The sequence below is a fragment of the Rattus norvegicus genome, chromosome 2, assembly GCF_021556685.1.
Source record: "Rattus norvegicus strain SHRSP/BbbUtx chromosome 2, alternate assembly SHRSP_T2T, whole genome shotgun sequence".
In the NCBI taxonomy this organism is placed as follows: Eukaryota; Metazoa; Chordata; class Mammalia; order Rodentia; family Muridae; genus Rattus; species Rattus norvegicus.
In genome coordinates this window covers 217,644,838-217,667,704 of record NC_141535.1, presented here as the reverse complement: position 1 = coordinate 217,667,704, position 22,867 = coordinate 217,644,838, and the positions used below count along the sequence as shown (strand labels likewise).

The window sequence follows — 22,867 nt, the reverse complement described above, 5'->3', positions numbered from 1 at the left end:
CTTATCTCTGGCTTATGATGTAGTTTATAAACAGGAGACATGATAAATTATGTTGATCGCTCCACTGTAAAGAATACAAAATCACCATCTTGAGTGAGACCATATGTTTTCCTGAGAGCTGGTAACATATAAAAATATCAAATGATACTCAGTCCCCATTGGGACATTTAAAACTGTTAATGGCAAGATAGGTACCAGTCTATAAAAGATCATTGTTCAAATAAAAAGACAACAGATAAAATACCTAACAGCTTAGCATGGGACTTGGTAAATTTTCATGTGATTTCTCCAACTCCTGAATGGTAACCTAGTTTACACCTGCAAGTACCTTGCAGAAGTCCCACTTAACTTTATCCCTCAGAGATGTCATCTGGTAGCCATCCCAGAAATTCACCATCCTGTCCTTGAGAATATTCAGGAATGTAATCACTTCCCCTTAAAATAAAATATATCTGGGAACTTAATCGTTTCTTTATAAAATCAAACATGTATGATTGGTATACGTGTTATAATATAAATTTTAACTTCTCATATGAATATTATCAGCGTAATGATGTCTGCTAATTTGAAACTCTCCCTAAGAAAGCGACAGCAAAGCCGAAACACTTTTTATAAAGCCATTCATATTGTTAGCTTAGATGAACAATTCTTGTGCTTTGAGAAACTGGCCCTTCATCATCAAAATTACTTCTACTCAGTCCAATCTTTTCCCCCATCACCTGCCCAGTCAAGACAGCCTACAACACCTTAGGCCACCTAGACCATAATTACTCTCTGTTTTTCCTTCTCTGAAAAGTAGGCTCACACACCTTTCTCTGCTCCTGCTTCCTCCATAGGCACTCAGAATGCCAGAAACCAGCTTCCATACTCAACACAAACACACCGCCCCCTTCTCTTCCCAAATCCCACCACCTGTATAGGGTTTGAAGAGACGGTGACATTATGTGACATGACGTAACATGACCGCCTGCGATGTGCCAGCATGGAGTTGTGTGAGAACTGTTTCTGCATGTTTTCAACTAACTCGATTGTCTTTTGCACAGAATGGTTTTACTCCACTGCACATTGCCTGCAAGAAAAACCGCATCAAAGTCATGGAACTGCTGGTGAAATATGGGGCTTCAATCCAAGCTATAACAGAGGTAGAAAAGTGTTTCAGCTTCTCACCAAACGTTTCCTCTCTTATGCCTTCCTCTTCCTCTCACCCATCTTCTGTCCTCTTCACTCGTTTTATTTATCTGAAGAAGCCCCAAAGCCCACGGTGCAGAGGAGTAAAGCTACTGTCGCTTTGTTTCGCAGTCTGGCCTCACACCAATACATGTGGCTGCCTTCATGGGCCACTTGAACATTGTCCTCCTTCTGCTGCAGAACGGAGCCTCTCCAGATGTCACTAACATTGTGAGTATGGCTTGGGTCAGAATAACCACAGGGAGAACGAGCGAGAGGATCAGAGTGGGCGTGTGTGTGTGTGTGTGTGTGTGTGTGTGTGTGTGTGTGTGTGTGTGGGCTTGCGTCTTGTTATCAGAGCTCAGAGGCAGCCTCTGAAACATTTCGTAAAAATAACATTTGAAGCTTTACTGAATGCAGAGGCCACCATGTCAGGAGACAAAATGGAAGCTGGGCAATGACACAGCTTAGACTTCCTGGTGCAGATGGGCTTAACGCTCATCTAATGCATCGAGTAAAACAAGATATGGTTTTTAAAGCTCCTCTAAGGCTGAGTGTGGTCATTAACAGCTGCAGTTCTGAGCTGTTTTGAAGCTGAGGCAGGTGGTTTATGAGTCTGAGTCAGCCTTGACAGCCTTCCTCAAACACACACACATGCACACACACACACACACACACACACACACACACACAACCACACACACATGCAAACACGCACACACACAGATGCAAACATGAACACATACACATGCAAACACGCATACACATACACCACACACACACACCACACACACATGCAAACACGCACACACACACACACACACACACACGCACACATACACCTTTGAATATGAATGAATGATGGGTTACAAAACATACCCTAGTTTGCTTGAATGCATTGTATTCCAGGTAATTTTAATTAAATAAAGCTCCATGCTCTACCTTAGCAAAGACTAGCCCGATACAGGTCAGCGATGAAGATTGAGGATGTCAAAGCAGCCCCTATTCTGCTTGCATTTGCGGTCTCCGACTGAGTTTTAACTTTGGCCTCATCCCTATGTGCACAGGAGATTTCTCACCCCTGAAATAGTTATCCACAATATTCTGGTATGAATGCTGACCTCAGCACGTTTCTTCCTGCCAATAAGTACTGGGCGTTCCAGCATTCTCTCTGGTCTAATTTAGGATTTTCACTTGATATATGTACTTCTCTCCCTGTTTTGAACCGCCCTTTAAAATCTCTCTCTGTTTGCCGTCTTATGGCAAATTGCCTGGAAGAAATTTTCCCGGGGGAAGGAGAGAACCCATTGTGCATGTTCACTCAGATAATAGACAGTCCCAGGACCACAGAGGGTTAAGTGTTTTAAAAGCATACACAACAGAATAATTCTCCCTACATGAATGCCAGCGGCCATTATTACAGTGGTCATACTTGTAGCCGTTGTCTGCAGCATATGCTAATCGGGGGTTAGCTTCCCCCACTTAAGTTATATAACGATGCCCAGGCTCCTCTTACCTGCACTTTCCCCCACATTCTCATTTCTCTGTATTTTATATAGTTTTTTTTTGAAGGCTCTGGTGTTCAGACAGAGTCCACTGGAGAAGTCAGTTTATTTGATATATCCTTTGTGTTATTCAAAAGTGGGAGCCTAAAAGAATTTCAGTTCTGTATTTATGTGCCATTAGTCATAGCATATTGGCCCCAATGCAATGTCACATAGCAATCCTTAATCACATCAATTCCTAATGTGCCAACTTAAATAGAACTTTTTTTTTCAATGTTTAAAGAACTCACGGGGCTGGCGATATGGTTCGGTGATTAATGTGCTCCCCTTCTAAGTTCGAAGACCTGAGCTCCATTCCTGTCACTCAATATTCTAAGTCCTGTGTGATTCTGCAAACCCAGTGCTGGCCTTGGAGACCGATAAGAGGAGCTCCCAGGACTCGTGACCAGCTAGTCTAGCCAAATGTTTGAGCTCCAGGTTCAGTAAGAGACCCTACCTCAAAAAAAATAAGGTAGAGAGTAATTGAGGAAGCCACGGGGAAATCTGAATCCCTGGCTTACACACACACACACACACACACACACACACACACACACACACCACACACGAAGGAGATTCATCTTTTCTGCCTTTCGTTATTTTACTTAATATCAAATTCCCCCCTTTAAAATACTACGATATTAAATATTGTCATTTCCTACAATTTTTACTTTTTTATTTCATTTCTTTTTTTAGAAATTGAACCTGCCTTGCACACAGACCACTAACTTTCGGGAAAAGCCCTACTGTGTGCTCACAGGCTTTTGTCATTTTGTTTTTCTTCTTTTTATTCCCATTTTCCCGTGTTTCTTATTTGCATTCCAATGTCTACAGAGTCAAAAGAGCAATGGTGATATTCTGTTAAAATAGATCATCACATTACCACAATAATGTGTGTGATTGTATTAAACAGGGAACTTGGATGAAATTCCTTTCTTTCTTTTTTAGTTTTTCATGACAGGGTCTCTCAACGTAGCCCTGGCTGTCTTGGAACTCAGTCTGTAGACCAGACTAGCCTTGAACTTGGAGATCCTTCTTCCTCTGTCTCTTTAGTACTGGGTCACAGGCAGGCTCCACCACACTGAGTAAACATTCTTTTAGAAGAGATTTTTGAAAATTCTTAAAATAAAACCACAGCCACTTAAGTGACCAATTCCAAATAGTTTCTTGATACCTTAACTGTTTGTGTCATCTCCTCAGGGCATAGAGAGAATTAGACTGCAGGTACATTTCTAGTATTTCCTTCCTCTCAGGCTTTGAAAGAATCTTAGATTTGGCAGTTAACATTCAGCTCTTAATTCTTTCATTGGTTTGAGCTATTTATCCTGACATTGCTTACCTTCAAGAATTACCTTTACCAAACAAACACCTGGGAAACATGCACTCACCCTTTCAAAAGATCCCTGGTTGATTTTTGGGTGTTCATTTTATTTTTCTAAAGGCTAGATCCTTCACAAAGGAGATAGCATAAAACTGCTGGTTAAGATATAAGACTCCCTCTCCCATTTTAATTCCAGAGAACACTGAATTCCTTCCAGTGTGAGTAGATGGCAACAGTAAGGCTGTTGAAACACGGTAAAAATAATTTTGATTTTTCTGGAATTAAAACTAAAACGGATACCTGACCCTCCTATTTACTAAATCAGGCAACCCTAATTTAGAGGAATACAGCTTTCTCTAGCAGTGTGGTGCCTGTGACCTTGTGTGTTCTCAAGACCCTGGGACATGGCTCCTGGATCCAGAGCTCTGTGAGTTGGTGACAAAGCTGTGTGGACATAGACGGCCTGCTTGCTGTGACAGTGTCAGTCATGTCCTGACCCCCGGTGCACCCACCCTTGGCACCTCTGTGTGTGGCTGGTGTCGTGTTGCCTTCTGAATGCAGTTTTGTCTCTTGTGCTTCGATGCTTTCCAAGGAGATGCCGCCCGAGTGGGAGTCAATGTAGCTGTCTGCTGAGCCGATTTCAAAGCTGAGACAGAGGCATGACTCTTGGTATTTGCTTTGGACATGAGCATCCGCATCCTCCTGCTGGTTTTGTTCTGTCTGAAAAGTCACACAGAGCGGAAGAGGCACCAAGAACTCAGACATTTGCAGATACATTTTCTCCCCCTGACAACTTCCATTCCCAGAAAACCTATATGTAAACGTTAACTGGCGACTTGTATCATGCACCGTAAAGCATCCATTGGTGACTGCAAGAGTAGAACAGCAAGCGGTCAAGAGCTCTTAAGAGTCCAATGCAGGGCGTTAAGATTGTCTATCTTCTTGTAACCAATTAGCGGATTTATGGTTAAGTTCCCACTTTATATTGTATTTAAAAGTTTTTACCAGTCTCTAAAGTTACGTGGTTTAAAAGGAGGAGATCAGGCTATGCCTAACAGTCAGGAGATGGAAGGTTCTGAGTAAGGCCATGTTTGCTGACACTCTTTCCTGATACTTCTGCATAAACAAGGGGACTATAAATAGTTAAATGTATGCATGACTTACAGTAATTGCCCTTCATCCCAAAATCAGTAAATAAGACTTAAACAAGACAGTCCTTGGTGACATATATATATATTCACCTTTAAATGTGCAGAAGCCAGAAGATAACTTAATATAGTTATAAAAAAAAGGTTTTAAAATATTTAAAAGACTAGTATTTGAAATATTTTTATATTTTGAAAACTTACAATAAAATGTGGCGTAAACATAAACATGTCAATTCAACATTACACAGGAATTCCTTGGGGGCATATTTGACCTACTTTCTGGAAAGAATTATTCTTGTCTTTATTTCTACAAAACAAAATACTGAAATAGCTAACCTTATCAGACCTAGAAACAAAACATTGAGTTGTTCTCTTTTTGTAGTTCTAAGACACCCGTCTCATTTATTTAGACACTTGTGAGCAACAGCAGTGAAAAGGGTAAAATCCTGCCCAGAGAGGAAAACTCTCCATGCACCAGGAGAGTTACGGGCAAGCTTGACTCCTGTTATTTTATAAAACATCACATTTCATATACAACTGGCTTTACAAAATCAAAATTCACCATCAGGAAACAAGGCCAGAAGAAGACACAGGAGCTATTAGCCCAGAAGACAATATTCACATCAGTATCTAGGTTAATGCTTTCTAATCATATCACTTGACACACATTCCTTGTAACTGCAAAAGCCATGTGTCTCATCATGGTGAGAAAAGTGAACCATGAGCCGTGACCCCCACTCGTTTAATAGATATGAGAGTGTTTCATGGAAAGAATCAAGGCACCATTCACAGGAGTTCTTCAGAAGCACGCCATCCCAACGCAGGCAAGTTCAAAGTCAACCTAGTTCACGTGAATTGTACTCCTCTGCTGTGCTACTGTCAGCTCACCTTCTAGAACAACTGTGCTGAGTCAGCTTGTTTCATTCTAATGTCGTGCTCTAACCCTGAGATTATTGGAAGGACCAAATCCTGCCCGCTTCAGTGAGAACAGGTTTCCCTCTAAGAATAATATCTCGTCTCTAACCCCTTCTTCACCATCTCCTGAGGAGTACGTAAGACCTGGGTATTGCATAGATACCTGAGGACTGACATAAGGCCCATGCAGCAACTGAAAAATGTAAACAGCAACACCATTTACCTCTCAGTAGCCTTCTGTGTGACCATCTATAGTCAAATATGATCACTAAGATAAGCAGGGAAAATTTTCTTCCTTGAAAAATTAGATTTCTCATATGAGTAGTCACAGTTTAATTTCACAACAAAAAAAGACAAACCAGACAAATGATTGTGTTTAGCAGTACAGTTTGAAATTTGAAAAGAAATTATCTATGTATGGCATAAGTGATGTAATATATATATATGTACCTATACATGTATATATATATACATATATATATATATTTGTAATGTGTTGATCTGTGGCACCTGGAGTTTCTCATTGAACGGGATGGATGACAGATTTAGGTTTATAGGATGAAAGATCGTATCTTCACCTAAACCCATGGGAGTTACGCAGTTGTGAAGCAAAATCCCAGGGTACCCTGGACATTTGGGTAAGTTCAATAGTTTGTCATCGATGGAAAGCATTTCCGAACATTTGTCCTTCTAAAGACAGAGAAGACACAAAACTATGCCTTTCTAAACTGGACAACTATGCCTTCTTATAGATCACCTACACACTTGGATAGCTTGCTGAATTTCACCAAAGGGACAACTTGACTCTTTGCTGTCCAGGGCAGTGGGTTATTTATGGTTGCACAATCTTTGTTTTCCTGGCAGCGTGGTGAGACGGCGCTTCACATGGCGGCCCGGGCTGGGCAGGTGGAAGTGGTTCGATGTCTCCTGAGGAACGGCGCTCTTGTGGATGCCAGAGCCAGGGTAGGTGCGGCTCACCCAGTATTCTCCTGCAGCATATGCACCCCCTCTTTAAGTTGGGATGTCTTCTGTAGTTCCTGGATTTTTGCATTCCAAATTATACATATCAGTCATCTTTTCATTACTGCGATACATATCTGAGAAAGTAACTTAGAGGGAGGGGAGAATAATCTGGGCTCTCTGATTGGATGGATCTACATTTCTGGGAATAAAATGACGCCTAAATGGCATAACAGTGAAAAGCTGCAGAGTTCACGGAGGCTGGGAAGCAAACAGGGTGCAAACCTTTCTTAGTGTACTTTATCCAGGGACCCGAGTCTCTTGGATGGTGATGCTCACAATTAGGGTCAATGTACCTCCCACCTCTCAGTTATCCCAGGGAGTGAGTGCCCTCACAAACACCTCAGAAGTGCGCCCTTCCAATCTCCTAGGCATTCCTCAATCTATCAAGCTGATAGCAGGAGTTACCACAGGTTGTTAAGGGGAGAGCATCCAGTCAGTAACACAGCATAATAAAGGAAAGCTATATAAGAGTGAGCCATGAAAACACACCCAAGTTGAAGGAACATTTGAATAGAGTGTAGCTACATTTAGGAAATTTGGTATACAATAAAAATAGAATTGACTTCCACTTTTAAAAAAGGCATGCTCACATTTATCTGTTCTTGCCGCTATTGTATAACACTATCTATCCTAAACATATATTCACATACTGATTCTTTTCAAGTTACCTGAAAACAAAAAGTCTTCAAAGTTCTGATGCTTTTCTTTTACCGGTTTTGTTTTACCCATTTTGTCATGCTGTCTTGTTTCCTCTCTACTCCGGTGTTTATAGAGTTGCGTATTCTGCATACTCATGTGCCAGCATAACAGGCATGAGAGGGTAGGTACCTGATCACACTTGTCTATTCCCAGTCAGGTCTAACTCCCTCACAGGTTGGGTTTTTTCTTCTTCTTTAAATTTTTTCCCTCATTGTATTGCATTCTTTCTTTCTTAAATGCAGCCGAACTCCTTTACTCTATCTTCTTTACTCCTTTACTCTATCTTCTCCTTCCTTTTGCACACTGTTCTGTTAACACTTGCAGGCACAGCACCGGGATTCTAACAGACTACTTAGACATGTTCGCTCTTCCTCCATTTCGATAAGCCCGTTAGAACTCAGTTCGTCTTGAGACCTACCATGATGACTTCATGGGGAAAATAGCTCTCTTGGAGTGAAAATGTCTTAATTGTTAAGATTGCAAGTGATCTAATACAGGATGCTCCTCCTCTGCGTCTTTATCCTTGAAGATGAGATTTGGACTCAGAAACCCCCAAAGCCTTCTGCAGGCATTCATAGTATTCTCTGACTCTGCGGCGTTACCCAAGACCTTTGATTGGTGATCTCCACAGTCGTGGAGGAATCTGTAGTATACGGGCATGACTTTTGTTTTGGATCTCATCTGCCCTTCTATCCTCCTCAGAAGCCAGGCAATTTACTTCTTTAAAAGTCACCATTGCAGGTGTGGCTTATCATACTTGTTGCCCTTCTGGAGGACCCAAGTTCAATTCCCAGCACCCACATGTTGACTCACATCCACCTGTAACTCCATTTCTCCTTCTGACTTCCAGAGACACATATAAGCTACCCATCCATACATGCAGACAGTGCATTTTTACATGTAAAATAAACAAATCTTTAAAAAGTATCATACATATACCACGTTTTTCCTTGTTTAGAGATTTTGTTATTGAACCATATTTTTTTTCTGTGATGTGACATTTTCTTGTTTCCATTTAAGTGTGCATATATATCACTATTGAAGAAATAGCCCTATACAGCTCAGTGAGAGTACAGCCAAGTGGCAAAGTCCTTTTCCCAGCGTGCTTAAAGCCCTGGTTCAAACTCCAGCCCTGAAAGAAACAGTTCCACGGTCAACCAATTCATGTCGAATGTCACAAACTTGTCTAATTATACTAGAAATTGTGGTAACGTTCCTGGTAAACATTTTATAATACACATTTAATAATAGACTTTTTCCATTTATTTATTTTCAAATAAGTCCTATTAATATTCTTAATTAAATTTTATCAAATTAAAATTCACCGTGGTTTGAAAAGATGCTCACTTCTCGGTCTCTAAGGCAGTTTTGTGTGCTGATTTGATCCATTGTTACAGTCACCCTGCTTTATATAGTTTGTTGTCGATTGCTGTGACTAAAAGCTTGGGGAGAAAGGAGTTTACTTCAGCTTAAAAGTTTAGGTCATGATCACTGAGTGAAGAATACAGGTAGGAGCTCACGCCACAGACCTAGAGGCAGGAATTCATACAGACCATGGAGAAAATCTGCTTCTTGGCAAACTCCCTCTGACTTGTGCTCAGCCTTTCTTAAACCACCCAGGACCTAGGGATGGCACTGCCCACAGTAGTCTGGGCCCTCCCACATCAGTCCACAATCAAGAAAACACCCCATAGACATGCCCACAGGTCAGTCTGATCCAGGCCGTCCTCCAGCTGAGACTCCCTCAGATAACTCTGGTCTGTGTCGGATTGACAGCTGAAGCTGACTAGATAAGAGGTCTTTGAACATTGTCTGGAACTCCTTCCTTACACGACTATTTGGAGCCTCTTTCCTTTGTAGTACTATGCTGTCCACTCATGGTTTAGCATGGAGTCTCTGTTTTTTCCTTTGCACTCACACGTACTCTTCTTCACAAAGAAACATCTACTTCTCTCTGCTTTTCAATATAAGTTTCACATGCTATGATGTCTTTTCAGCTTCACCATTTATATTCCCAGACGCACATGACACCCCTTAGGCCAGGTCCCCTCTATTAGGGACAAGGCCCATCCACACTTTGCAGAGCAGTGCTCTCCACCTGTCATTCTGTGTGCCAGCCACCCAGGTACCCTCTTCACTGCAGGCTGGGGCATTTTTCTGCATTTCTAACAAGTATCCAGGCAATGTCAATGACCCCCATCCCAGGATAGACTTCTGTGATTTTGATAGCAATTTAGACCCAGGATTTCCTGTGTTTTTTAAGGTACACTTGGGGCATGCAATTTTGGCTTTTCTTTAACTGAATCCTTTAATGTTTTCCTAGAACTTTGTGTTTTCACTAACATTAGTTTGATGCTATGTAATTCATAAAACATTTTCACGCAAGTTATTTTATGGCAGTGCAGCCTTGTGTGGATCGGTGGCTTAGGGTCCAAAAATTCAAGTTTTCACTGATGGACTGTGGTCACAGATTCGAGTAAAAAGGACTTCTTCCATGGCCCTGAGCTTTTTTTCCCCCCTTCTTCTAACTGGCTCTGCTGGAAGACAATAATCCCTCCCCAGTAAAGTCCCTCTGGCTGGGATGTGGCTTGTGGAGGAAGTCATCAAACTGTCATTATGTTAGGCTCTTATTTTTAAGTGTAAAGCTATTCCTGTTTTCAGGCTTTCCTGGAAAACGAGTGGTTTCTAGTCATATTCTCCTCCAGAGACTGGGTTCAACCATGGGCCCTATTCATGATGCAGCCTGGTTAGGTGCTGGGATGCAGTGAATGACATCTCATCTAGAGTGACGAGGACTATGAGCTGTCTACTTCCTCCCAAGGTTAAAGGACAGCCCCAGAAGAGAATGAGCAGACATTGGGCGGGAAAATAGCAAGTTTCGCCTTTCTACTTCCTAGACGCACACACACTTAGGAAAATTTCTTTTCTTAATCTAATACCACTATTCTGATACTTATCCCCTCACGAAGAGGAAATAGCTTAAAATTCTGCTATTCGTTTATTACCCAGGGCTCATGTTCCAGAACCCCGGTAGTCTGCATTTTACCTCATACATTTTTGAAGTAATGTGTCATCATCATATAACCTGGGGCTTAGTCATGCCTACTCTACTTCCCATGTATAAAAGAAGAAATGGATATAACTACAACAATTTACTCATTTTAAAAGCACACACTCGTGCTGAAGTTGGAGCTCACTGCTAGAGCACCCACGCAGAGCACCCATGTTAGTACACAGCACCAACCACCCCAAAAGAACAGAAGTACAGTTAGCACACTCCAGTCAGTCCAGGGCATGAGGCATAGTTTTCCAGACAGATTGGAAAGCAGGGCTATGGAGTCACTGCATTTGTTCCTTGGTGAGTCAATGAGTTGGCTTTGGCCCTTCCCCTCAGGAAGTCCCTATTTGTCCATTGTCCTCAGTGGATTTAAGTCAGGAGCTCACCAAGGTCTTCCCTCTGGGATGCTTTTTGTTCAGAGGTTTGTTCTGTTGGCACAGTCGTGGGCCTGGCCTTTGCTTCAGGTTTGAGCAATGGCAGGATCCCTGGGCTTAAGCTAATTTGACACTTAACTGCTAAAATTTTCTCAGCTGCCAGCAGACATGGTTTTTTGGGAACATTAGTAGCAGGAGTCACATCAAACTTTTCAACCTTGGCCCAGCTGCTGTTCTTTCTGTCTTTTCGTAAAATGTTTGGGCTCAGCAAGTCTTTTTAAATTTTGGTTGCCTAGGAACAAAAGAAACAGTAGGCTTCTTTAGTGAGGCAGAGAGCACCTGCTTCCTGTCTAGGCTGTGGCCCAGTCACTTGCACTTTGTGAGAAGGTCTTGTATTGGAAAGGGTCAGGGGATCTGGACTCCTCCGTCACTTGGCCCATTCTTTTGAATCCTCTTCAAGTTCCCATGTTTTGGTTTTTTTTTTTGCCTTGGTTTCAGTTAACTTTATCCTGGGGCAACAGACACAAGTTTTTCAGTTCCACAAAGAAATAATTGCTCAAACTGAAAAAAAGACCTTACACCTTATGTACCTGTTCAAAGGTTGACGGATTTTATTAGCAATATTTGTTATTTCTTTTTTATTTTCAGATGAAAATATATCAAAATATTTTAAATGTAGGTAAGACATTTACTAACTTGTATTCAAACAAATGAAGTACCTTACTGCTCTGGGCTCTGACAACCAGGAACCTATCATTAAGAACTTATCCAATTCCCAATAACTTCTACCAGTTAAAGATTGTCAGTTGACTAGAAATCCAAAGATCGGCATTTCTGCAATCTCCTTCCTACTCTATAAAATCCATGATTGACTCACACGCATAAAATAAAATTGATAATCTAAAAAAGTTTTTAATCTCCATTTGAGCGCACTGATTTCTGTACCCTCCCCACTGGGCTCTGCTGGCGAAGTCTAGAGGAGAAGCCAGCAGCAGTCAGTCATGGAAGCTCTTCTTCAATCTTGAGTGCGTACCAATTGCTTTGCTCAGCACTTTCTCTCGTTCTGATCCTTCCTGTCAAAAACCATCTTGTGCCGATCATGTTCTTCATGGCCATCTTACTGTATCTATCTTTAGTGTCTGAGTAGCTTAAATGACCTTGGGCAGTCTTTGAGACCTCACTGCACTTTTAGTAACTTGATCTGGAAAAAAAATCATTCAGTAATACATTTTACGCTTTCTTTTGGTGTCTATTATAGGACAAGTCATATATGCATCATGCATGAAAGAAATTTGTAAGTTGTAGATTTTTTATATGATTCCAATTCTATTGGTAAAATAATATTGCTACTTATCCATTTCCTCCTACTTTGAAATGCATATGATGCTATTTCACCTCTTCCTATAGGTTTTCTAAAAAAATAATGTTCAAGTATTATATTTATTTGGACAGATCTATTATCTTTTTGTCTTCATTTCCCTTTATCCCCGGCAGTGTCCTCAGCTTTTTATTCCTCTTTTATGGTGACTCACCCTTTTTATAAGAGGCAGAGCTTTTTTTTTACAATGTGTTAGAGTCAGGTGATCTCATGAACTCTGTCGAATATGTCCTTCCTGCCTATTCTCCTCAGCCCCAGCTTCTCTGGTCTTAAAGCAAAAACACTTGGCAGAGAGTTTACGCCATTTTTTTTTCTTGCCAGAGTTCCATTTCATCTTTGAAGTCCTAGATGTGCCTTGCAAGTGCATCTGCAATGCTTCCTGGAACAGCATCTCTTTAAATCATTTTACAATGTCGTCTTTATCTGCAGTTCTCCTAGAACAAAATGGCCATCATTTGTGTCCTTGGCTCGGGAGTGAAGTAGAAATAGCATTTTTTCCAGCTTCCTTGGGTCTTTTCTCTTGATTCAGTTCCCAGAATAAATCCTGCCTCTTGTTGAAAGCTCTTGGAGGAGAATCTAGGTCTTAGGATTTCTGGCCTTGATTTTTTTTTTCTCCTTCAAAACCATGAGTTTGCCTGTAAGTAAGCATAGAGAGGGTTGAAGTCTGAAAGAGTTAAGAGATGGTTTTGGGGTCTTCATTAAACAGTTACCAAGTTTATGAATATACATACATACTTTTAAAAAACTTAAGGGAGGGGCTGAGTGGTTAAGAGCACCTTCTGCTTTTGCAGAAGACTGGGGTTTGAGGTCCATACCTTTATAATGGCTCACAGACTGTCTATAACTCTAGTTCCAGGGGATCTGATGCCTCTTCTGAATTCCATGGGAACTATACATTCTTGGTGCATGTACATACATATAACCAAACACATAAAATATTTTTAAAATTTTAAAAGAGACATTTTTGTGGTCAAACAGATCACTTCTATAACCTATACAAGGGAGGCCATGGCCGGGTAGTAATAGTTTTTGAGTAGAGATTTCTAGAGACGAGACTCTCCCTAGAGGAAGGCACCATGAAGCATTTGATGCGTTGTTCATGAGGTTGGGTTTGCAGGGGACCTAACTGATGACTTGCCTTGAGTTGTAGGAGGAGCAGACGCCTTTACATATTGCCTCCAGACTGGGTAAGACAGAAATCGTCCAGCTGCTGTTACAACACATGGCTCATCCAGACGCAGCCACCACAAATGGGTACACACCACTACACATTTCTGCTCGGGAAGGACAGGTAGATGTGGCCTCTGTCCTGCTGGAAGCTGGAGCTGCACACTCATTAGCTACCAAGGTAAGGGTGATGACTAAGAGGAGCCGAGGCTTCATTCAGCTGCAGAAGAGTTTCAGGAAGGGGAAATAAATCTCTGCCAGGTCTCTGACTCGTTTCTGTCTCTGAGTAGTTTAGGTTACAATCTAAATGATGAGAGGAAGTTGCAACATTTTAGGTAGTGTCTTCAAGGAAAATTCTTGCGTTCCTGTCTTCTATCTAATGTGCTAGTTCTGAGTGGTGTAGATATCCAGAAACGTAATTATGATTTCATTACTACAAACCAAAGTTTACATTTTCTCCTTTTTAGTATAATACATATTCTCTAGAGAAAATAAAGGGGGGATTCTTAAGTACATTGAATTGTCATCACTAGTGAGGTAGAGAATCCTGCATTAGAGTAGTAGAGCTGTTTGCTGGGTGACAGAGCCGAGGGAAGGATATCTCACTTGCCTCCATCTTGCCCTTCCCAATGCTAACCCCATCGCCTCTCATTTGGTATCTCATTTCCTTTGTTCAACTCTGTCGGGCCCTTTTGGTTGTTAAGATAAAACATCATGACCCAAAGCAGCTCATATCAGAGGGAGATTATTGGGACTTACAAGTCCTGAAAGTAGGTGCTCAGAACATCAGGGATGGCATGGCAATAGGTGGCTGGAGAAAGAACCTGGGTGACCACTTTTCATCAGCACACTGGGAGGCAGAGAAAGAATGGGACATAAGGCAAGGCTATACCTACTAAGGTTCCACAACTCCCCAGAGAGTGCCAACAACTGGAGGTCAAGCATTCAGATTCTTGAGTCAATGGGGACTCTTATTCCTCTTATTCAAACCACTACCTCAACGTCTACCAGGTTAACTTTCTCTGTAGTTACTTACAGTGTCTAAACAGAGCAGGTTTGCAGAGCAGTTCCCGAGTTGTACTAACACCAAACAGAGACTAAAATATCCCAAGCCTGTGTTCAAGACTCCATGGTGGTACAGGACAGCTTTTCCTTCTGTTGGACATAGTCCACTAGAGAGTCACCACATGGAGGTGAGTTACAATAAAGCATGAACATGCCCGAAGAGCTAGAGCAAATTAGCCTGAGCTAGTGTTTAGAGCACAGAAGCAAGGCGAAGAGAACCCTAGAATATATGACCTTGTCAGAGGGCAAAGTACTTTCGACACATACAGTTGCGGTTCAGATGAATTAAAATGCTATTTCAGCCAGTCTTCAATAAATTGGAGTAACTTCCATGCCCAAGGCTGAGGAAGTTATCAAGTACGGACTGGAGTATTACTGTCATCTCTGAGCCCTTAGGGAGAGCAGTCTACTAGTTACTGTCAGCACCAGGCTAGTCAGAAAAACAGATGTGGAACTGGCGCTGTAGCTCAGTAGTTAAGGGTGCTTGCGGCTCTGACAGAGGACCCGGCACTCACAAAGCAATATTCAGCCACCTGTGACTCAAATTCCAGGGAACGTGACACCCTCTACTGGCTCCCGAAGTGAGATGTGATTCACAGTCATACAGTCAGGCATGATGTACATTCCTGTACATAAAATACAAATAAATGTATTTTCAAATGTTCTGACCTAAGGAATTGATAAATCCTCAAATTACTCCATCTTAAAAAGTGAATGCATTCTAAAAGTTCTTAAAAAAACTAACTCAGAACTTAGACATGAAGCAACCAATGTACAATGATTATGGTAACCCCAGAGACTTGGCAGCCATCTTTTTTTTTTTTTTTTTTGGTTCTTTTGTTTTTTCGGAGCTGGGGACCGAACCCAGGGCCTTGCGCTTCCTAGGCAAGTGCTCCACCACTGAGCTAAATCCCCAACCCCTTGGCAGCCATCTTAATAGATGAGGAATAGGATGAGTAGATATAAAAGTAAAGGCATGGGAAATAGTCTCCTGTCTTTCAAAGATTTTTTAGGATCGAAAAAACATGCAATTCCACAGTGCAGTAAAATGGACATAATTGTTACACCGAACAGTTTAGCACTGAGGTGAGCTGAATCCTGAGTGAGTCGCCATCGTTGATGCCTCTTGAGTGTTTATAAATACCAGAGGGAGACGAAGCCCTGGTGACATTCACATGGAGAGAAGTGGCCTGTGACTCAAGAGACGCCTTCTAGCCAGGCTCCTGTCATTCTGCAAAAACTAAGCAGTTTGGTTTGATAAGGGTTTCCAAATGTACAAAGGGTCAGCACAACTTCAACGGGACTGTAAGGATAGGCATGTATTTTCTTCCTCCCTACAATGTTGTACCACAGAAATCTACTTTATCCAAGCTAGCACAGCCCAACCCTGGTGTGCATGGAGTGCTGGGAGCAGAGCCTCAATAGCAGGTGAACTTCTGTGGAAGGCTGCTAAAGGAAGCCATCCTCTAGTCATCCCTACATTTGTCCCCTACAGGGCAAAAAGCCAGAGGATTCATTCTCATCCAAGAACTTTTTAAGACCAAATGCTTATTTCTTTTTCTAAAAGAAATTAAATGTCATTTTAATTAAAAATAATTGATCTGGTGACTCTATGGAAGGGCAGTATTGGTTCTTGGGAAATATTCAGTGCTTTTGATGGGGTCTTAAATAGCACCCAGTACAGAAGTATTTGCTGGGTTTGTTTTCTGGGCCCCGGCAAGTGTTAGAGTTCTCCAACTCCTACTATTGTTCCAGAAAAGCTTTTGTCTGAGGCATCTGTCCAGGAGGGTAGGTGACATCATAGGGTAGGAGCTGTGCCACCTGGAGGTTTCAGGACTGGGATTCATGCTATTTATAGCATGCTGCTCTCTGAAGTACTGCTGTTAGGTCCATAGGACATTGAAGGTATGCATACAAAATGTGTAGGCCAAGCACTTTTTAAAAGCACATAGCTAAAGCTTCAGTTTGTGGTTAATTATTTAGTGTTAATCAGCCAATGGCGTGCCAGGACAACAGATTTGACTAGAGAAATTGATCTTCCGGGAAAGAGAACAAATGTTGGTATGTTAAAAAAAAAAGCAATGTTTTTATGTAGATCATCTATCTGGCCAGTTTACAGAAAATATGTCAGCTGAATCAAATCATTGTTTCCTTTTGCAACCAAAGCTTCACAAAATATTTTAAAACTTAAATAAATAAATTTGGAATTAAAAATATCAACAGGATGATAAGAAATCGAAGACAGCCGTTCATTTTAGATTGGGCAAGACCAAAGATGGGCCTCTGGTCCTCCACTTTCCACTCATAAATCAAAGCAGTTTGCTGACACCAGAGGAGATTACGAATCTCAACTCTACTAATGTCAAGATCCAGTCTCCAAGAGTTCAGGCACATTGGTTGTTATTGTTGTTAACTCCATCAAGCCTAACAAAGCTCCTACCAGTTCTGGGTAAACTTTATTCCTAACTCTTAGACTAATCCAGGACTGGCAGATTTCACGCCATCATTTTTTTTAAAAGCTGGGCATTGTTTTGTTTTCCTTTACAATTTAATAAACTTCTTAACAACTGCACACGGGGTAAGGCTGCTTGGTAGTTCAGAAAGATCAAAAGATCACAGCGATGGTGTTTTCCTGACAGTATGTAGTCTTCGGTAGTGAGTGGAATGGGTCGTTTGACGTCACTGTCAAACCAGCAAGACTGCATTTATGCTCCTGTTGTTTCCAGGATTGTTGGTAACACTTTCCCCAAGCGAGTTGGGCCTTGTGACATGCCATCATTTTTTACAAGCAGGGACTCAACGAGTTTGCTTAATGGGCTAACAAAAATTTTGTAAGGAATTGAGAAAAGGAATACCCTAATTGTTACATTTCTTTGTCGCACTATAGAAGGGCTTCACTCCCTTGCACGTAGCAGCCAAGTATGGAAGCCTGGATGTGGCAAAACTTCTCTTGCAACGCCGCGCAGCCGCAGATTCAGCAGGGAAGGTAAGCCGGTTCCCGTGGTATGGTTTTCGTCATCGGATTCTGTTGACTCATTTTATTTATTTATTTATTTATTTATTTATTTATTTATTTATTTATTTATTTATTTATTTATTTTTATTTTTTTATTTTTTTACCACTCATCAGAAATCAAGATTACTGCGCCAGGCAAAATTATACCAACTACCCAAGTTGGGAATATATACCCCCAACCTCTGTTGTAGACTGCAATTTAGAAGCAGTTTTTTTTTTTTATTTTTTGCTGTACCTTATCCCGAAGGGCCCACAGCTTCTCTATATTAAGAATCCTGGTGTACATAGGAATTTGGATTTTTGTTTGCTGTGAACAGAAAACTGCCCTTTGCTAATTTTCGGCGCAAACATTCTCGATTTTAGTTATGTTTCTAATACGAAAACTATCTTTCCATTGACCATATTAATTGATTAACGTGTAATTAATCGATCGCACCGTCCGTGTATCCTGATAGCTCCAGAGCAGCTAACGCTAATGTATTAATGCTGAGACTCAAATACCACCTTTACAGAATGGCCTTACCCCGCTCCATGTTGCTGCTCATTATGACAACCAGAAGGTGGCGCTGTTGCTGCTGGAGAAGGGTGCTTCCCCTCATGCCACTGCCAAGGTGAGGACCAGAGCCTAGGGTTTCCAGGGTGCCATGTATCTATAATCCGAGTATACATGGGCCTTGTTTTTAAATAATAGCCATGAAACAGTGATAATAGCGTCCGCTATTGGCAACTTAGAAAGAAAAACTGTTTCTTACCTATTGCTCTGTCTAAAACCTTTTATTTTATTTACTTACTTTTGCAATTTTCTGAGCCAGCAGTTTTCAATAGGAGTGCATATCAGCTTCTGGAGATTAATCTTATTACTAGCTGTCCGTGTTTTAGATACTGAGACATATAACCTGACAAAGGCATTATAGATTTTTTTCCTCCTTGCCTATAAAACATAACCTTTCATACCCTCATTTCTTCTAACATCAAACTTTTTACTCTGTTCTTATAAGGAGTCTCTTGTTTCATGGTCTTTCAAATGTTTATCTCTGTCAGCTTCATTGTGGAGAGTTTTAAGTGGGTCTGTAGACTACAACTATCTTCATGTTGTGTATCTGTCATCTGCATGTAAGCCTGGTTACCTAGCAACAGATTATCTACTGTCCTCTCAGTTTATGCTGTTTGCACATACATTTTTATTCAACTGTCACATCTTTCAGCCACTTAGTTGAACAATATATTTTAACATTGCATGTTAAACTTTTTATCATGATTGGAAAATAGTCAGATTACATTCGATCCCTAAGGATGCAAATCTTATCTGCTTCATGTTCCTTCACCCGCCACAGAGCCTGGCTTATTCTAGGACTTAAATAGCATTTGCTCAGGGAATGGAAAGAACACTCCAGTTAGGACCATTTGGGGAAAAGTATCATAACAATACCATAGAAGTTACTCAATTTGATTCTGTGTGATTAAAATAGTATCTGACATATAGAATTCAGCGATGGGAAACTGTACAATCCGGGAATATGATGGGTAGATCATAGTACAGAACAGGACATCTTCCAGGGAGAGAGGACTGGAAATGACCAAAGGGTCAGAACACTTGAAGGAATGGGATACTTAGCCTGGGCGAGAGAAGCTTCTAGAGAAGTTTCTAGACAGAGAAGCAAGCCACCACCAAGCACCTAAGGACTGTCGTGTAAAAGTGCCTGCCGTACTTCCTATTGTGTTTGGGGAAGAATCCAGTTATGAAGAGACGTTTAGATTTAGATTTGGTGCTTTTATATCTGTATCTGTTCTAGGGTATAACAAGTGATCCTTTTCTGGTTGCAAAGATTTGGGTATGGTTAGATAGAAATACATTATAGCTAGGCATCCAAGTTAGCTGTCATCTACATTTATCGTTTCTGGCTGAACTATACCTCATTATTCCCACTGGAGGTACATATTTGAGCACTTACTAAATGTTCTCTCTGTGTGTGATGTGTGTGCACGCATGTGTTTATGTGTGATGTGATGTGTATGTGTATCGTGTGTGTATGTGTGTGTGTGTGTGACATCCTTCTTTTTTGTTTCTGCTGTAGAATGGCTATACTCCTTTACACATTGCTGCCAAGAAGAACCAGATGCAGATAGCTTCCACACTGCTGAACTATGGAGCTGAGACGAACACTGTGACGAAGCAAGGGGTCACTCCACTGCATCTGGCCTCACAAGAGGGGCACACAGACATGGTCACCTTGCTTCTGGAGAAAGGAGCCAACATCCACATGTCAACCAAGGTATTCTCTTCTAGACTCTGGCATCCATCAAGTCTACCACATAAACTCCAATAGAAACCAAGCAGAGAATATTTCAAACAAAAATGTGTGTGTGTGTGTGTGTGTGTGTGTGTGTGTGTGTGTTTGAATCCTCTTTTGTGCAAGTGTGCAAAGGAAAGGAAACCTGGCTGTGTTTAGAGCCCCAAGATAACAAGGAAGGCAAGGCAAGCTTGTGAGAGCTAGAAAACCAGGGGATGCTGCCAATTGCCCCCACAGGTTTGCTTCCCAGAACTCTGCAGTCTTTTCTTTTCTTCACAAGCCAGTCCAGTTACCTCTCAGTACAGCCCTGCTTTCTCAGTGTCTCCTTGTGGTGTGAGCATTACAGGAGGCTAGCCCATACTCCCCAGGAGTTAAGACCATTTCCAGCAGCCACACAGTGCCCTACGTACTGCTGGCTGTGATTGCAAATTGCAGTAAGAAAGTGGCTAGGGGAGCAAGTGACAGAGTGATTCCAACTACAGGTTGGCTTCAACAGGTGAGTCTGAGTTGTGGCTTAAGAACTTAATGGAATACAGATTTTTAAGCCACTTTCCACCTATCGTAGGGGGTGGCTCTGGTTAGAACATCTTTTTCAGAGAAAGCCCCGCAGTAAGATGTTTCTTTCCTTCCAGTGAATAGCTGTTTTAGATGACCATATTAATTGTACTAGTCAATGAAGGTATATACCTACTATAGATTTACTTATGTATATCAACCAGGAGCAGCTGCTGAACAACTGAAAATTATAATCTGTGCTTATTAACTGACCATTCTATTAACCGACCATTCTATTAACTGACCATTCTATTAACTGACCATTCTATTAACTGACCATTCTATTAACTGACCATTCAAATCTCTTGGTGCTCTTTGTGCTGTGTCATTGGGTAAGGTAAAAAGTAAGGTTTCTGGGATTTCCCACAACTACCACACTTTCCAGTGTGGTTGGTGAATTAACCAGTACTTTTGGAATACCAAGTGCAGGTTGGCTTACCCACATTTACAGGGGTTTTATATAACATGAAGTCTTTAGAAGAACTATGATACAAGTAGACTGTCCCCAGTGCAGCGAGAACTCTGGTCCCTGTCTGTATCACTCAGAAGGTTCTCAATGCATCCTTCATTTTTTTTTTTTTTTTGTCTCCAAAGCCCTTTTTACCAAAAGTCTTCCTAGATCCTTGAAATGTATGGTTTCAGTCTGTGGCTATGACAAAATACTTGAGACTGGGAACTTTTTAGAGAACAAGAGTTCGGATGGGTTTATGGCTTTTAGGCTGAGAAGTCCAACAGGATGGTATCAGTGCCTCTTCGGAGTCTGGTGAGGGGTCTCTTGTTACACAGTGACACAGAGGAGAACATCACAAATGGAGCTCCACCCTTGTTGACGCTCAGAATTCTAAGTCCACCCAGAGACCCCCAACTTTAAGTAGCTCCAATCCGTGAATTTGGAGACCTGGTTTTGCCTTGAAATTTTGGCAGGCGCATTTAAATCACAGCATGGAGTTTATAATAGTCTTCCCAGACTTGCATTTTAATGAGAATAAACATAAGACCTAACAATGAAAGTATCATCCAGACAGTAAGGAAAGCTGGAACTACATTTCAGTCCTGCCATTGGGGTGATCATTTGCCCAGATGAGGCGGTCCTGACACCAAGATACAAAATATTTTTATTTAATATCTGTTTACAAAGGAGGAGGGCACACAACTATTTATTGTCTGCTGGAAACATATTCTTTGAAAATAATCAGGAGAAACTTACTTAAACATTAAGAACCACTTTCAGTGGATTAAAATCTATTTTATATATAATATTTTATTAATTCTTTGAGAATATTATACAATGTATTTTGGCCATATTTGTTCCTCACTCCTCATCCATCTATCCTCATCCATCTAATCCCCCTTCTTCCTACCCCTCTTAATCTCATGTGTTTAAAAGACCAAACCAAACCAAACCAAAAACTAACAAAACATGGAGTCCAGTTTGTTCTGCCCTCATCCTCATGGGCGTGGAGCCATCCACCGTGGCTGTTGATCCACCAGTGGTCAGACCCAGAGAAGGAAACTGACTCACTCACCCGCAGAACCTGTCAACTGTCTGTATCGCCTCAGTTAGGGGACGAAGAGCCCCTCGCCTCATTCTGTGCTAGCATATGGACCAGCTACACCTTGTGTGGGACCTGTGCTGGCAACCACAACTGCTCTGAGGTGACGAGTGCAGCCATCTGTAACCTCCAGGAGATACTGTTTGGCTCTGGTCCTGTCCAACCTCTGGCTCTTACAATCTTTTTGTCCCTTCTTCCACAATGGTCCCTCAGTTTTGGAGATGGGGTGATTTCGATGTACTGTGTGTGGCTGAGCAATCCACAGATACTTATTTTCTTCATTTTCATCAGTTGTAAGTTTCTCTGTTAGCAGCTGCCTACTGCATGAAGAAACTTCTCTGATGTGGTCTGAAAGCTGCACTAATAACATAGGCAGACATTTGATATTGTGTTTGTTTAGCAGAATAGTTCTAATAGATTCACTCCTGGGGCCTGTACGCTAACCCCACCAAGCCACAGGTTTTAATTTGAGCCAGATTTTCAATACCAAACATGCATGTTTTATCCTGTGAAATGGGCCTTATATCCATTCATAAAGCAGTGGTTACCCTCGTAACACCTGTGCCACTCTTACACCCGTGGGCGTGTCCAGG

The 22,867-nt window shown here is 41.4% G+C and overlaps 1 protein-coding gene across 50 annotated transcripts in view; it reads left to right on the top strand.

The window, feature by feature from the left end:
* Ank2 (ankyrin 2) overlaps positions 1-22,867 on the top strand; it is a 575,390-nt gene that overhangs the window by 465,329 nt on the left and 87,194 nt on the right. For 36 of the 50 annotated variants that reach the window (NM_001427159.1, XM_087627856.1, XM_087627853.1 and 33 more), the window contains 7 exon segments: positions 1,044-1,142; positions 1,300-1,398; positions 6,960-7,058; positions 13,778-13,975; positions 17,747-17,845; positions 18,388-18,486; positions 19,951-20,148. In NM_001427159.1, the coding sequence (NP_001414088.1) occupies positions 1,044-1,142; positions 1,300-1,398; positions 6,960-7,058; positions 13,778-13,975; positions 17,747-17,845; positions 18,388-18,486; positions 19,951-20,148 (891 nt within the window). 50 annotated transcript variants of the gene reach the window in all.